Here is a 15,899-nt window from a genome sequence, read left to right as displayed (position 1 = left end):
GTTTAAGGTAAAAGTTCATGATTAGTAAATAGAACATGATTTGGAAAATTTGTGAAGTAGGAATAGTTTATTTGTTATTGCCATTTCCACTTTGCTTTCTGAGCCCCTCTTTCTCTGATGGGACCCTTCACTGTCTCATCTCACCTAGGCTTCCAGTATTCTTTCTTAGGTTTCTCTTTCTTTTCCCCTATGTGAACTTGTGCCCATTGGTTGACCTGATGATGAGGTTAAGGTAGCTTAATATGTTCCTTTGAGGGGCATTTTCATTTTAAAAGGAAATTTCTGAGAATAATACTGAAACTAAGGAACAAGTTTCTAATGCACATTTCTGGCGAGATGAGGTGGTGGGGAGTGAGGATGGGAAGGGAAGCAGTTGTTTGAGTAGACATCAGACCTTACGCAGTCAGTCTGTCTAAATGGGGCCCCAAAAATTAGAAGTTGTCCTCTGAGAAGCTGATGACTGATGGTGCCTGCCTTTCCCTCTTCTCCCTTAGGTGCCGAGAAGACATAGTAAAAGCATCTGAGTGCCTGCTGGGCTTGTGTCAGGAAAGCAGGGCTATTGTGTTAAGTAAATAATGTGGAAATGCATGCTGGAAGTTGAGACTTCAGGCAGATCAGTGTAAGGACAATTGGAAGTGCCCTCTTCTTACAGTGGTACACACACTGTTACCTTGGTAGTTCCAAGAGACAGACACCAAGATGTGGAGACCTGCTCATAGTGTTGACCTATGCACTAACTGTTGGGACTTGTTTTAGTCCAGAGACAACCAGTGGTCAGACTTTCTCTTTTCAAGCCTTTCTCACTGAAGCTAGGCAATACATGCCCAGTTTTCCCTCAAGAAGAAATGTGAGCCCGTAGCTTGTGGCCCAGTAACTGACTGGTACCTTGTACCTCTCCAGACCCAAGTTGTTTCTTTCTTTCTTTTTTAAAAAAAATATATATTTTATTGATTTTTTACAGAGAGGAAGGGAGAGGGATAGAGAGTTAGAAACATCTATGAGAGAGAAACATCGATCAGCTGCCTCCTGCACACTCCCTACTGGGGATGTACCAGCAACAAAGGTACATGCCCTTGACCGGAATCGAACCTGGGACCTTGAGTCTGCAGCTGATGTTACTATACATTGAGCCAAACTGGTTAGGGCTCTGTCAAACATTTCCAAACAAGACAAGACAAAACACAACAAAAACTTCTCCTGGAAAAGAGAGGGAGAGAGAGATAGAAACATTAATGATGAGAGAGAATCATTGACTGGCTGCCTTCTGTACACCCCCTACTGGGGATTGAACCCAAAACCTGGGCATGTGTCCTGACAGGGAACCCCCCCCCCCCCCCCCTGTTCATATGTCAACACTCAACCACTGAGCCCACTGGTTGTTTCTTAATCCTGGGGAAATGTGAGGTTCCTGTTGTGCTTTGAAGATGAGTTGAGTTTTAGGAAGGATTTGAATCCCCAACCTCCAAATCTACCAGTGGCTTCCATGGTACTCTGCCATGTGTATGCCACCTAAGCCAGGTTATGCTGACTGGTGCTGTGGCAGTCTTGACTCACAGCTCCTGGGTCCAGGGCTGTTGTTCTAGACATCAGAAGCCTGCAACATTTTAGTCCTCGCCATAGTTTGAACTATTTTGAAGCTTCCTATAAACTGGACTTTTGAAAGTGGTACTTTCCCAAGTCCCCTAGTCTTTCCCCTTTGGGAGCCCAGACCAAGTGAAACCTATTGATGTCACAGTATTGTTTGCATACCTGTGGCTTCTGATGGCCTCTGTGCAGGCAGAGGTAGACTCTAGAATTAGTCAGCCTCAGCCCAACATGTGGTACATTCGTACTATTGCCCCTGTTTGAAGACTGTTAACTGGCCCTTTCCTTAAGCTCTACTGAGGAGTTGCACTGGAAAGGAGCCATCTCCCTGTAGATAGGAGTGACTCTTGTAGGGTTGATAAGGTGAGCTTTTGAGGCCTCTGAAGAACTTGAGCATATGATAGGCCCTGTCTCCCTGCCCTCCTACAACCTGTTTTGCCCACTACTGGATGAAAGTCCTCCCCTTTGTAGTCAATTCACTACAGAGAGAATGGTTTGTGTTGGCTTTGTTGCACCTTTCCCTCTTAATGCCTGAAAATGCAATTTTTAATGCTACATTATTTTCTTTAGTAAATTTTACTCTGAACTGATTTTAAACTTACAGGGAAGTTTCAGAGATGATAGAGAGCTCCCATATACCCAGTTTTCCCAATTGTCAGCATCTTACATAACCACCACACACTTGTTAGAGTGAAGATATCAACATTGGGACATTATTATTTATTTAGATTTTATCAGTTTTCCTCTCAGTACCTCTTTCTGTTCAAGAATCCAGTCTAGGTGCCACATTATATTTAGTTGTCATGTCTCCCCATTTCCTCTGGTCTGTGACAGTTTCTCAGTCTTTCCATGTTTTTCATGACCTCTGATCGTTTTTTGAGGAATACCATCTAGCGTCCTTTATAATACTTTCAATCTGAGTTGTCTGATATTTTCTTCATGATTAGCTGATGTTATGGGTTTGGGGAAGAATCCACAGTGGGGAAATAAATGTCATAAGGAGTACTTGAAATTTGTATAACTTCATTGGAGATGTTAACCATGATCACTTGGTCAAGTAGTTTGTCCCCAAGTAGTAAGTTCTCCACCATAAAAGTTACTGTGCTTCCTACTCTATTGTTTAGAAATGAATCACTAAGTTTAGCTCGCTGGGGGATATATAGAATTAAGTCCCACCTTTTGGAAGGGGGAGCATCTGTATATAATATTTGTAATTCTTCTATAAGGAAGTGTGTCTCTTCTGCCTTATTAGTCATTTATTTATATAACTATAGAGCCATGTATATTTTATACTTTGAGGTATAATGCAATATTTCGGTATTTGTTTTGTTTACCAAATTGTTTTAATTCTGTACTTATTATTAAAGGTTTAATCATATGTAAAAGGGATGAGTTGAATGAAATAATATTATCATACCTTCTAGCTCCAAAGTTCTGAACCAGGAGCTTTAAAAAACTCACCTTAAAATCAGATATTCTAAAATAACTTTCTCCATTTGCTTTCTAATCCCTGATTGTGTAGCCTTGGCCCTTGGTTCTATTCCTTAACTACTTTTCTAGGACATCCTGATGGCTCATTTATTTGATATTGGCGCCAAAGAACATGCGTCTGTAGGTAAAGCTACTATGGCCTGGGGAGTGGAACTGTAACTATAACTTTAGTTCCCTGAATGTGCTTCCCAGGTTGCTGTTGGGGAAGAAACAAGTGTGAGTTGAAAAAATTTTACTGAGAGCTGGGAGTTCTTGGGCCCATTTCTTCTACTGCCAGACTTGAGATCCTTATCTAGAAAATGAAACTTTTCCATTAGATGGCCCCTGAGATTGCTCACAGCTGTGATTTTATCATCAGCGATACAGTAAAATATCGGGCTGGTAGGTCTCATCTCAGTAATCAAGGCAGGAGTTGGGACTGGCCAACTTCTCTGAAACAAGCTTATTGGGTCCATCTTCTTTATCATCCTTTTTATTTACTTGATTAAACACACACACACACACACAGTGCATGGGATGAGCATATTCAGAAATGCAGGTCTAGAGGTGATGCCTTGATGTCTCATTGTATAGTGGAGAAGGCATGTTTTGCTGTTCATTAATGACCCCACAGTAATAACTTTGGAGGATCAGAAATGGATTTTTTATTACTGGTATTTATAAATCAGTGGCTTCTGAAATGACATTCCTTTTATAGCAACTATATAGTGTGTGAACAGTCTAGCAAAGTAGCCAAGGTGAATAGAATGTGGTGGCTTAAGTATGATAAGGCCCAGTGAGTTATATTAAAGACACTTTAGTTCTCAAAGCCGGTGTGTGTGTGGAGGGGAGAATGTCATTAGTCTCATATACTGAAAGCATATGGGTGGAGGACAAGGAGGAACTAATGTACTGTGAAACAGGGCATATTCATTTGGGACTAAGGAGCAGTAGAGTAAAGGAATGTTGCTTTTGGTTAGAAAACTAGGATAGAAGAGCATAGAATGACTTCCTCAGGCTGCCTGCCACTGAGTTGTTCTTTAAGGCCCACATCATACTGGTTTATGAGATTGACTCAGAGCTCTGAATGAAAGTCCTCTGACCCACCACACCTGTCACTGTCCCACATTTCTGAGTGAAGTGGCACACTGCATATCCTGGCTTACAGTGTTAAATCAACAGGTAGAACTTTTATGGTACTAGTTGCATGAGGATTTACGTTTGCTTTAATGACAAGTGTGTTTGGAGATGCCCATTCCTGTGAGTCCTGCTAATGCTGCTAATGGCTTTAGCTTCCTATTCTCAAGTGAAATGAGTTGCTACTTCTTGAAGTGAACAGCAGATGTCACTGCATCTTCACTTACCAGGGCTCTGGATCATAATTGGATGCAACCCAGTTCTTCATACAGCTCTCAAACCACTGACCTCAAATTGAGTATTTATTACTCTCTGACACCCTAAGATCCCCTTCCTCAGATACAGAACCCAAATTTAAAATTGATAATAAACACAGCCCAAGCGGTTTTCCTCAATTCCTTCACTATCCTCTTTACTTATATGTTATCTGTATTTTCATGTAGCTAACTGATGAGGTTTATTTGCCTATTCCTATCAACCTTACAGTTGTTTAGGAACTGGCACAATTTTTTATATTTGTCTTCACACTGAAATGCTTCTTGGCCTTTCTGTAGCTTGCATTTTAAAAACCTTCCAGCAGTAAAGTTGATGCCACTGCTCTCTGAATTGAGGTGATGAACATAGAGAAAACTGCCACTTTCCTTATTATTTTTTTGAACCCTTAGCTTCGGTAGTTGAGGAAATAAAAAACTGAGTTGGGACAAAAGTTCTGTGGGGCATCTTTTTAAAACATATCTCTTATGGTTTCAGTGTAGATAGTAGGGTTTCCCTATCTGACAGAAAGGTAAATTTAGATTATTTTAGAAAGTCTGAGACATATTAAATTTTTGGTATCTTTTGCTCACATATATTGTGGTATAGCCAGGGTGACATCTGTCCTAATATGCCAGGTTTACACCTATATAGTGGTGCAATTATTAGTAGTTCCGTCTTTCCCTCTCAGTTTACCTAGTTTGAACAGTATGGTCTCTCTAAATTGCCGTGGTGGTGGTGGTGGGGCAATCTATAATTTCCAATTTTAGTAATAATAACCTTTTTTTTTTATTCAGGAATTATGCAGGCCCTGAGTTTTCTGAGTTAAACACATGTAAAATAAGCAAAAACCACTAAGAACTTGTAATTCTGGAAAAATAGATTTTAGGTTTCTATTGATAATTGTCCTTCTGGAGTAATGATTTCCAAAGATGGCTGTGCATCAGAATCAGCTAGTACCAGGGTGTTTTTTTTACAAATAGTCGCAGGGTTCTCATAGACCTCTACTGAATTTGTTGCAGAGCTTGAACTTGACATTACCAAAAATGCAATGAAAATGTACTGGACTATTTTGTGAGCAAGCTTCTCAATCAGCGGTTCTCATCCTGTGGGTCGCAACCCCTTTGGCAGTCAAACGACCCTTTAACAGGGGTCGCCTACGACCATCCTGCATATCAGATATTTACATTACGGTTCATAACAGTAGCAACATTACAGTTATGAAGTAGCAACAAAAATAATTTTATGCTTGGGTCACAACATGAAGAACTGTATTTAAAGGGCCAGAAAGTTGAGAACCACTGTTCTAAACTAACATGTAGAAGAACGCTTCTCTCTATGGTTTGGGTGGTGGTTGAGGTTCTTGGGGGTAGCTGCTTTGGGCCTTGAAGGTGTATTTGGCGTTGACATGAGTTGTTTTTTTGTTTCAGATGTCATCTGGGTGATTCTCAGTGTGGAGGTGGGTGGACTTTTAGGAGTAACGCAGCAGCTGTCATCTTTCGAAACGGAGTTCAACACACAGCCACATCGCAAGGTAGAAGGAAACTTCAACCCGTTTGCCTCTCCCCAAAAGAACCGACAATCAGATGAAAACAACTTAAAAGACCCTGGGGGTTCCGAGTTCGACTCAATCAGCAAAAACACATGGGCTCCTGCTCCTGACCAAACCGAGCAAGATGAGAATAGACTCTCACAGAACTCTGTAAATCTGTCCCCCAGCAGTCACGCAAACAACTTATCAGTAGTGACTTACAGTAAGGTAGGTGCCCTTGGAGAAGAGGAGAAGGGGTAGGTGGTGGGCCTTGGGATTTGTGATACCCCTTCATGGCAAATCTTGAATCCTAGAATGTTCTTTAAGACTGCTTAGCTCTCCTGCCAACAGCAACAACACAAAACCTACCCCTTCTCCCCTCCCCCCTCCCCCATCTTCATGTCCTGTGGATATTACTTCATCCACATTTATAATTTACTACTGTCTCTCTGCTCTGGTTTGGGTGTTGAAAGAACAGAGTTCTTTACCTTTACATTTTAAGAAAAGAAAGTCAAAATATCGCCAGCCATGCTTCCATTTTTAATGTATACTGAGCAACAACAACACACCTTTGAAATTGGTTCCTACTTTGATTTTTTGGGGTTTGGGTGGGATTCTTGTTTTTGTTTGTTTTCAGAGGAAAAGGGCAAGCTCAATTATTTATCCTAACTGTTGTTGGGCTTTTACTTTATTTACCTTGTTTGCATGTCTTCTTGTTGATGTCTTTTCAGTCTATGTGGCCCATCTACTCCCTCATCTACAACCCAGAGTGGCCCAAGTGATATTTTGACTTTTCACGTGTGGGGAATGAGAGAGAATTGTTTAATTATGATTTTAAGTTTATGATTGTTCTGAGACACTTCTGGGTGTTTGATTTCTTGATCTGTTTTTCCTTATGCTAGTTGATTGATAATGTCTTCCACACACTGCTAAGGGGGTGATGGTTCCTGGTTGTTGGTTTTGGTTGGTTGAATAAAGCCCTTATGCTAAGAGTTCACTGTTGTAGGTGATTCACGTATTGGGGCCTGTGAGTATTTCTGTGCATTCTTCTCTGATTAATAATGCTGCATGTTAGGCCCAGCATCCCATCTATATAATCATATAACTGTTAAGTCTTAAAATTTACCCTCAAAAATTAAAAAATAAAATTAATGTTTTTTTGAGGGACAAGTTGCATTGTTGTAAGAATGGTATTTTTCTGACCAGTGCTTTATTAAAATATGGTCTAGATTAAGAAAAGAAACCTGGTGATGTGAATTCTCTTTTGTCACATGGTCTGGTAAGAGGGACTTCATTTAGCAATAGTATAGCAAAGGGTTAATTTATTGGTTGGTTGAATAGTCACAAAGGGTTCTGTGTAGTCATGTCAATTCTCCAGGAAATTAAAGAAGTAAATTGATAAACCAGTAAATTGCCTATATCTGAGGAAAGACTTCGCATCTTAACACTTAATCAAAGACTTTCCTTTACATTCCTGTTGCTCCAGATTTGTCTGTCTTAATTTTAACCCTTCAGAGTATGACTTTTCTAAAATACCTTGGTAGAACGGAAACTTGAGGCAGTTGAGTTTAATGGGAAGGTGAGAATTAGAGGAGGCAAAACCAGTTAGTTGATCCATTGTTTTCTATAATCGAAGCTCCTTTACTCAGCCATCATTGTAGTCTTCGGATAGGGCTGGCATTCGTGGCTAGGGCCCTGCACTCATCCTCCTGAGTCACGAACCTGTTAGTTGTTTTCTTTCCCTTTTGGGCTGATGCTTTTAACCAACTCTCTTTGCCCTGGCGTGTTTGTGGGTGCACTGTCAGAATGAATTACTTATCAGCCTTAATTAAGGTTCCAGCATACTGCTTTTTTAGAACGGCTGAGCTGTGGTGAGGCTATTGAGATATTTCTTAAGCTTGATGAACTCATGATATGTTACCTAAATTTGTTTTCATGAACGCTGCAGGGTCATGTAGAAGCAGCACTTGTAAGAACCACAGAGTAAGATTCTCATTGGGGTTGATGAGACTTTTGGCTATAATACATTGAGAATGTGGCACTTAGACCCCAAAGAGAAATTGGAGCCTCCCTTTTTCTAACTTGAAGTAGAATACTATTCATAAAGCACGTATGTGAACATCTGGAAGCAGTTCTGGCTAAAGTTGAGTCAGCTCTGCCTCTCAGGCTCCTAAGGAATGGGGTTGGTGTAAACCAGAAGTCCTCAAACTACGGCCCGCGGGCCACATGCAAATACAAATATTATATTTGTTCCCGTTTTGTCTTTTTACTTCAAAATAAGATATGTGCAGTGTGCATAGAAATTTGTTCATAGTTGTTTTTTTTTAAACTATAGTCTGGCCCTCCACCGGTCTGAGGGACAGTGAACTGGCCCCCTGTTTAAAAAGTTTGAGGACCCCGGGTGTAAACAGTCATCAGGAAGTACTAACAGATTTGTGCACTATTTAGAGCAGTGTACATTGTTCAGTAGGGGACTTGAAGAATAAAACAAGTGACCCCTGCCAGCCAGCAGCTTGCAGCACAGTAGAAGTGACGAGACAGGCATCCAGTTCAGTCAGGACAAGTATGAATTTGGTCAGTAGAGAACAATAGTCAAATGTATAATTTTTATATATTCTTGGAGGTTAGAGTTAGAGAAGGCAGAACTGGAGTTGATGGAAAGAGCTTTTCAAAGAATGGGCAGATGGAAAGACAGGAAGGACAATAGTGTGGAGAACTGTTATAGTGCTAAGGGCAGAATGTGGGAAGGTTGTGAGGCCCTGATGTGGGTAACAGACGATGAGAGATAGATTCCACTGCTATACTGTGTTCCTTTGAGGAACAGTGGATGAAATAATGGCTTTGAAAAAAAGTGGAACTATACTTAATAGATATCTTAAAGCAGGGGTAATTCACAGTTCTAAACATTCGTGATTGGCTTCAGAATAGAGATTTATTTATTTTTAAAAGTGGCATGCTTGAGGTTCTCTCTCTTCTTCTTTTTTTTTTTTTTTTAGAAAACTTGGAATTTTGTAATATGAAAAATTTCAAATATACAGTAAAGTGGAAAGAATAGTATAATAAGCATTTGTATACTCATTACTTAGGTTTCACAATTGTTAACTTGCCATCCTTTATTTTCTGAAATATTTTAAATGTTTAAAAGGAAATTATGACATTTTGACATTTTTCCACTTTAATATGCATCTTTACGAAATAAGGATTTTCAAAAATACCTTTAACTTACCTAATGATTAATAATAATTTCCCAATATTATCAGTTCCCAGTTATTTCCCAATATTATCAGTTCACATTCAGATTTCTAAGTGTCCCTTAGAATTCGTCTGTTCAAACCAGGACCCAATCAAGACCACATTTTGTGCTTGATTGTTATATAAGAAAAGCCTTAAATTTTGAGATTCTGAATGGTGCACTTGACAAAGTGTTGAGATCAGGTACACATCAGGGGTATTTTTAACTGTTCCTGTGTGCCCAGGTGTGCTGCCAGTACTTTACAAACCTCATCTCACTTTCTGATAAGAAAGGCTCTGAGGGGCTAAGTAACTTGCCAGTATCACACAGCTAGTAGAGAGAGGCAGAGCTGAGATTCAAATCCAGGTGCCACATTACTAAAGTGTGTTGAGTGAAAGCATTCACTCAGCCCCAGTTATTATCAAGAAAGGCATGAAGGAAGCCCAGTCGAAATAAGCGGTGGATAAGTGGTTCTAATATGTAAATTGAGGATTGCCTTTGCCATCTTTTTTAAGAATTCCCGTTTGCTGAGTCGTTAAAAGTAGTGACTTCTTTTCTTGTTTGATAAAAATAAAATATTTTTATAACTCTCCAGGTACATAAACCATGTGGTGTTTATAATAAATAGTGCCTTTTATTTATGAATGAATAGAAAGGATGAAAGAGACCCCTGAGGCTCTAGAGTTGGGGCAAGTGTTTTCTTGGATGAGTAGGAGGAGTACCTGATGCCTTGGTGTCCGGGATCTCTGAGTTGGCAATAGATTTGAGTTACTCTAAAGAAATTCCCTGCCTGCCATTAAGGCTGGGAGAGAACAAGATGCTCTTGGAAGCCCATGACCACAGTTTTAGTAGCAGCTACCGTTTCCTGCTGCCTCCATAGTTACAGTTTAACTTGCTAAGGTTGGTAGGATTAAATGAAAAGATTGCTTCATGCACCTGCTCTGTGAGGACTGGGTGGATGTGTCAACATAATGGCCCATCTGTCAGTGCTAGGAACTGGACACCCGTGGAGCCCTTCCCCAGCTGCCCTTAAATAACCATTAGCTTTCTGGACTGTGCTTCTTGCCTGGGGGGAAGCTCTGAGGGAGAACATCAGCCCTAGCTCCATCCCACAACCCTGGCCCCTCCCTGTGTGAACTGTCAGATCAGAGGGAGTCAGAAAAGGAAGTATATGCGGACTTGCTCCAAAGATTCATAAATCTGACTCCTCCCTTTTGTTAGAAATTGGCTGGCCTCATTGTCAGCTCAATTGTGGCTGCCCTGTCCTAGGTGAACAGTCAGATCAAGTATTGGTGATGGTCAGCTGCTGTTTTAAAGAAACCATTTTTATGTGATTAGCGCAAGAATCTCAGAGGACAAACAGTCACAGTAGGGTAGGTGCTCACTCTGTTGATTCAAGGATATTCTTGTCATGAATTCTAGCTCTCTGATTCATCTCTGCAGGCCAAGATAGCTTCTCTTTGAATAATGTGAAAGTAGTGAAAAAATACCTCCTAGAGGTGTGAAAGGAGAAAATAACCCCTGTTAAAATTAGATACCCCATTTTCTTATTTGCCAGTAACTTTTTAAAATCTCTAAATATTTTCTAAGAAGGCCTTACAGAAGAATAAGACACCAACCAAATGATCTGATTCAGGACAGCTGGGGATTAGAGTGTGGCTGGCAAAACCCAAGGGGCTGTTGTTCAGGAGAGCAGATGCCTCACTTCCTTTCTCTGAGAGGAATAATTTACATTTGGGAGCTGAGTGGCATCCCAAATGTATTTATGTTGTTACTTGGACTATAGTCCTTATTTTGTGTTTGTTCTTACTTTAAAACATGTTTGGAGCTGGTGTATGTCACATACTCTTCCTTTAAACTGGATTACAGTCTGAGCCACTGTTATTACTTCCGCCAAGTGTTGGTTCAGAAGGAGAAACTTGTTATTATCTTTGTGGGGAGGTTCTCTCTCCTCCATTGTCCGCCACTGCCGGTTGCCATCTGCCCTGCCTGCCCACATTCCCACCTGCTCCTCTTCCCCTCTCTCTCCCCGGCAGCCACTCTTTAGTACATTTTGGATCTGAAGCTAGAGAAGTCAGTCTACTTTTATTACATCAGAAATCAGCTGACTTCTAATCTCCTGCTTATCTGTGTTGACTGAAGCATAGAAGAGTTATTTTCCCTCTGTTTAGGTGAGGGTTTAAAAGTTGTAGTAGAGGCTACTAGAGGGGAAGGTTTGAAAAAAGCAAGTCTTTTGCGGTATGGGCCTGAGGATGTAATTAATGGCTTGTGACTCTTACTATCTACATTGAAGTAGCCGGTCAGTTTAACATCATAAGGGATAGGTTTAGGGTGACAGTGGAATTGGGCTCATCATTCGCCTAATTCATTTTAAAATATATATATTTTTATTGATTTCAGAGAGGAAGGGAGAGGGAGAGATAAAAATACCCATGATGAGAATCATTGATGGACTGCCTCCTGCAGGTCCCACACTGGGGATCAATCCCGCAACCTGGGCATGTGCCCTGACCTGATTGTAGTTCGATGCTCAACCACTGACCACCCCAAATGCATTCGCCCAATTCAGAGGGCACTAAATTTGACCACAGGGCAGGTGGTTGGCATCCTTATCTGGGCTAATACTTATGTGAGGCAATAGAGGGCAGTGTAACTAACTTCACTGCCATGAAATGAGTCTGTTCTCAGATACAGACCCTTTCCACGAAAGGTTTAAAGATGGCTGAAGGAGAAGCTGGAAGGAAAGCTGTTTCACTTGATATTTTATCCAGCTTGTGTCTTCTCTGACAAGGGACAGGTAGCAAAGCATGCTACTCCCAGAGGCCATTGAAAGTACTCTCATCAAAGCCGTGAAACTACCATTTATTGAACACTATGTGCTAGGCACTGTGCCGGGGGCTTTTTAAATTTTTATTGTTAAAATTATCAATGCACGTAGTTTAAGTAGCCAAGTACTTCTACAAAGCTTATTACAAAAAATACCAGTCACCTCCCTGCCTCCCAACTTCCAGTATTTGTTCCCCAGAGGTAGCAGGCTCAGTGTTTGATGTGCGTTACTTCATTTAGTCCACACAACAGTACCATGCTGCAGGTACAGTTATTAGCCCTACTTCACAGCTCTGAGACTTGGGGCACACAGATCCCATGAATTGCCCAAGGTCATGTAGCTAGAGAGTGTTGAAATCAGGATATGAACAAAAGCAGTTGTCTTTTACTCTCAAGGCTGCTCTCCTAACAGTGCACTCCATTGCTTTCCAATATAAATAGTGTTCACACACACATTTTTATCAGCTGAGCTAACAGTTGTGGGCTCGGGAGGACATGCTTTCTGCAGTATACTGCTACATTTCAAATGAGGAGCAAGCCCATTATTGACAAGATATTATGTGACTTCTCTATAATAAGCCCTTCTCACCCTAAGGACAATGGAAGCTACAGAAATCAGCCTTTATCTCTAACCTACAGGAAGGGGAAAGATTCCCTAGAACAGGGGTGGGCAACCTTTTTGTGAGTGCATGCCAAAACCAGCAAAATCTCACTCAAAATTCTTCTCCATGCCAACCCTAATTTTTTGAGAACGTGTTACGCCTACTTGATATCTCTTAAGGTGTACGTATGCGAAGAACCTTGAAGAAATAATAAAATTCACTCGAGTGACAAAAACACAGTATAGGGTGATGAAAAAAACATTTTTTAAAATGTATACATGTACACTGATAGTCTGACAGGTTCGGATCTAGGAAGGCAGGGAGAGTTAAGGCAGAGGCATAGAAATTGCTCTTCCCCTCTCTCGTCAATCCATGCCTATGGTCTTTAAGATAACTTGTTATATAAAATTATTTATTTATCTAAGATGCACCTACACTGAATTTATCTGAAAAATAAAAAAGTCGATATTAAGAAAAAAATTGTAAATGGAAGATTATAAGAGAGGGTTTCGCGTGCCAGCAAAAGTTACTGGCGTGTCATGTTTGGCACGCGTGCCAGGGGTTGCCCACCCCTGCCCTAGAACCTCCCTAGTCACTTGGGTTTAGGTTTTTGTTGAAATTGAAATTTCCACTAGCTCACTCTTATGACAACAACACCTATGCCTCTTGCAGTCACAAAACCTATTTGTATTCCTTGATTGTTGCCAAAAGATAGTCTCTGGAGTTTTATTTTCCTGGAACAAATGTAAAATCTCCCTTGAACATACTTAGCATTTCAGAACTAGAACATAGTTAGGGGCTATCTTACTCCCTTTAAAGTTGGATTTTATTTCTATAAAGGCTCTCTTGAAAAAGAATATTTTAGAAAAAAAGGGACAGCCAGTAGAAGCCCTGAAGTGGAAGTTTACCTGTTTTTTTCAAGGAACAGAATGAGTGAGGAGAGTAGAGGGAGATGAAGTCGGAGGACAGAAACCAGATCATGGAGGGCTTTGTGGACCCTTGCAAAGCTTTGGGCTTTTGTTCTGAGGGACAGGTACATGAAAGGTGAGCAGAGAGGTGATGTGGTCTGTCCTAGGGTTGTAAAAGGATCACTCTGGCTCTTGTGTGGAGAATATAGGGCAAGCATAGAAGCAGAGGACAGTAGAGAAGTTAGCACAATCATTCAGGGGAAGTGGGGCAGTAGTTCGGACCAGAGTGGTGGCAGTGGAGGTAGAAGGTCCGAGTCTGGATCCAGTTTGTAGCCAACAGGATTTGCTAGTAGGTCGGAATGGGGGATGTAAGAGAGGGAAAAGGATGACACCAAGGTTTTTGGCCTGAGCAACTAAATTTAGGATGGAATTGCCATCAGTGGAGAAGGGAAAGGCTGGGTTAGAGGTGGAGAGTGATCGGGAGTTCCATTTTGGGCACATGGACAGTTTCTCTAAACATCCAAATGGGGGGTGTCAAGTGGGCTATTGTATATCCAAATTGGGTATAGAATTTAGGAGAGAGGTCTGGGTGGAGATGGAAATTGGAGAGTTGTATTGTGTGAATGGCATCTAATGCGGTGAGACTGGCTTCAGTGCACTGAGTGCCGGAGTGTAGAGCAGGGTTTCTCAGCCAGTGGACTAACACTACTGGCATTCCAGGCCGGAAGTCTTGGGGTGGAGGGGTAGTATGCATTATAAGATGTTTAGCAACATCTCTGGCCTTTACCTCCCCAACTTTGAGTTTAAGTACCAAAAATGTCTTCAGACATTGCCAAATGTTCCTTGGGCGGAGGCGGGGGTGAGGGGAGTGAGGGGAATCGCCCTGCCAGGGGACCACTGGTAGAGATAGAGAAGAGGTCCAAGGACTGACATAAAAATACTGTGTCTAATGTGTAAACAAACCACTTCAAGTTATCCAGGCCACCTTTACTTCTTTTATTCTTAATTCACAACACACTTGTGAGTTTTGTAGTTACACTGTTCATTTGACAAACTAATCAGGAAATTGTGATTTACTCACATTCACAGAGCAAATTGGGGGTGAAATTGGGGTTGTGCCATGGGCTGGAACCCAGGTTGAGCCTAATGTTCTTCTAGACCACACTGATGAGGTTTGCTGGCAAAAGCAAAGTCTGTTGGCTATTCTCTAAAGGTAGTTTATATACTAGTGTCAGCTTGTAGAGATCTCCTTGTTCATCTTCAGCAGCTACAAACGACTTTGTGACCAAGGAGGAAGCAACGCAAAGCAACTGAGGAACCTGCATCCCACCCCCACCCCCACCCCCACCCCTGCCTCAGGTTTGCTGGCAGATTAGCACATTCTGTACCAAAAGGGGTTTGCCAAGAGCCTCTGGTTTAGTGATATTTCGATGAATCCCTTTTGAAAACCCTGAGGAGCCAGGAAAGCCCTGCCAGCCTGGCTGGTGTTTGAACTGGTGTGGGTCATGTGTACATTAAAAATGAATTAAGCAAACACTGTGAGCCTTAGAAAATGTCTTTTGTTGTTTGTAACATTACTATCTAACTGAGAATAAAAATTATCTCCAGGAACTCTCCCTTTTCTACCTCAACATCTTCAGAGCTGCTTTGCTCCCTTTGATTTGATTTGGGACTCTGGGTATTATTTTACACTGATGTGATGCTGGGCAGTCTCAGAGCTAAAACAGAGCTAGTGTTCCCAAGGTGGCCAGAATATTTTGTTTTGATTGTAATGATACATTCTCTTACCTATACTCTGAATTTAGCATTTTAATTTCTGATGAAAGTTCTCAAAGTAGGACTAGCAAAATTACAGGTTCAAAGAGGTAAGTGTAATTCCCAAGTGTGACAATTTTCTCCTGGCCTAGATGCTCAGGTTTCAAATGACTTGTCCTCAGCTAAGTCTGCTGTAACTGCATTTCTGGCAGGACCAGATGCAGAATGGAAGGTTACAAGCTCTTGTACCACAGAGGGAATATATGGGCTTCCTGAGACAGTGGTTCTCAACCTGGGCTGCACATTAGATCACCTGGGAATCTTTTTTTTTTAATTAAATCTTTATTGTTCAGATTATTACAGTTGTTCCTCTTCCCCCCCCTCATAACTCCCCTCCACCCAGTTCCCATCCCACCCTCCTCCCTCACTCCCCACCCACTGTCCTCATCCATAGGTGCACGATTGTTGTCCAGTCTCTTCCCGCATCCCCCTCACCCCTGTCCCCCAAAGAATAGTCAGTCCACTCCCTTTCTATGCCCCTGATTCTATTATAATCACCAGTTTATTCTGTTCATCCGATTATTTATTCACTTGATTTTTAG

General features: G+C 41.3%; 1 protein-coding gene across 1 annotated transcript in view; it reads left to right on the top strand.

Moving 5' to 3' along the window:
- Positions 1 to 15,899, top strand: part of LOC102759062 (chromosome unknown open reading frame, human C6orf106) — a 92,087-nt gene that overhangs the window by 62,937 nt on the left and 13,251 nt on the right. Inside the window, exon 4 of the mRNA XM_006755607.2 lies at positions 5,874 to 6,202. Coding sequence (XP_006755670.2) covers positions 5,874 to 6,202 — 329 coding nt within the window. The remainder of the gene's footprint in view (positions 1 to 5,873; positions 6,203 to 15,899) is intronic.

The sequence above is a fragment of the Myotis davidii genome, unplaced genomic scaffold (genome assembly GCF_000327345.1).
Source record: "Myotis davidii unplaced genomic scaffold, ASM32734v1 scaffold1073, whole genome shotgun sequence".
Taxonomy (NCBI): domain Eukaryota; kingdom Metazoa; phylum Chordata; class Mammalia; order Chiroptera; family Vespertilionidae; genus Myotis; species Myotis davidii.
This window is presented reverse-complemented; position numbering and strand designations above follow the sequence as displayed.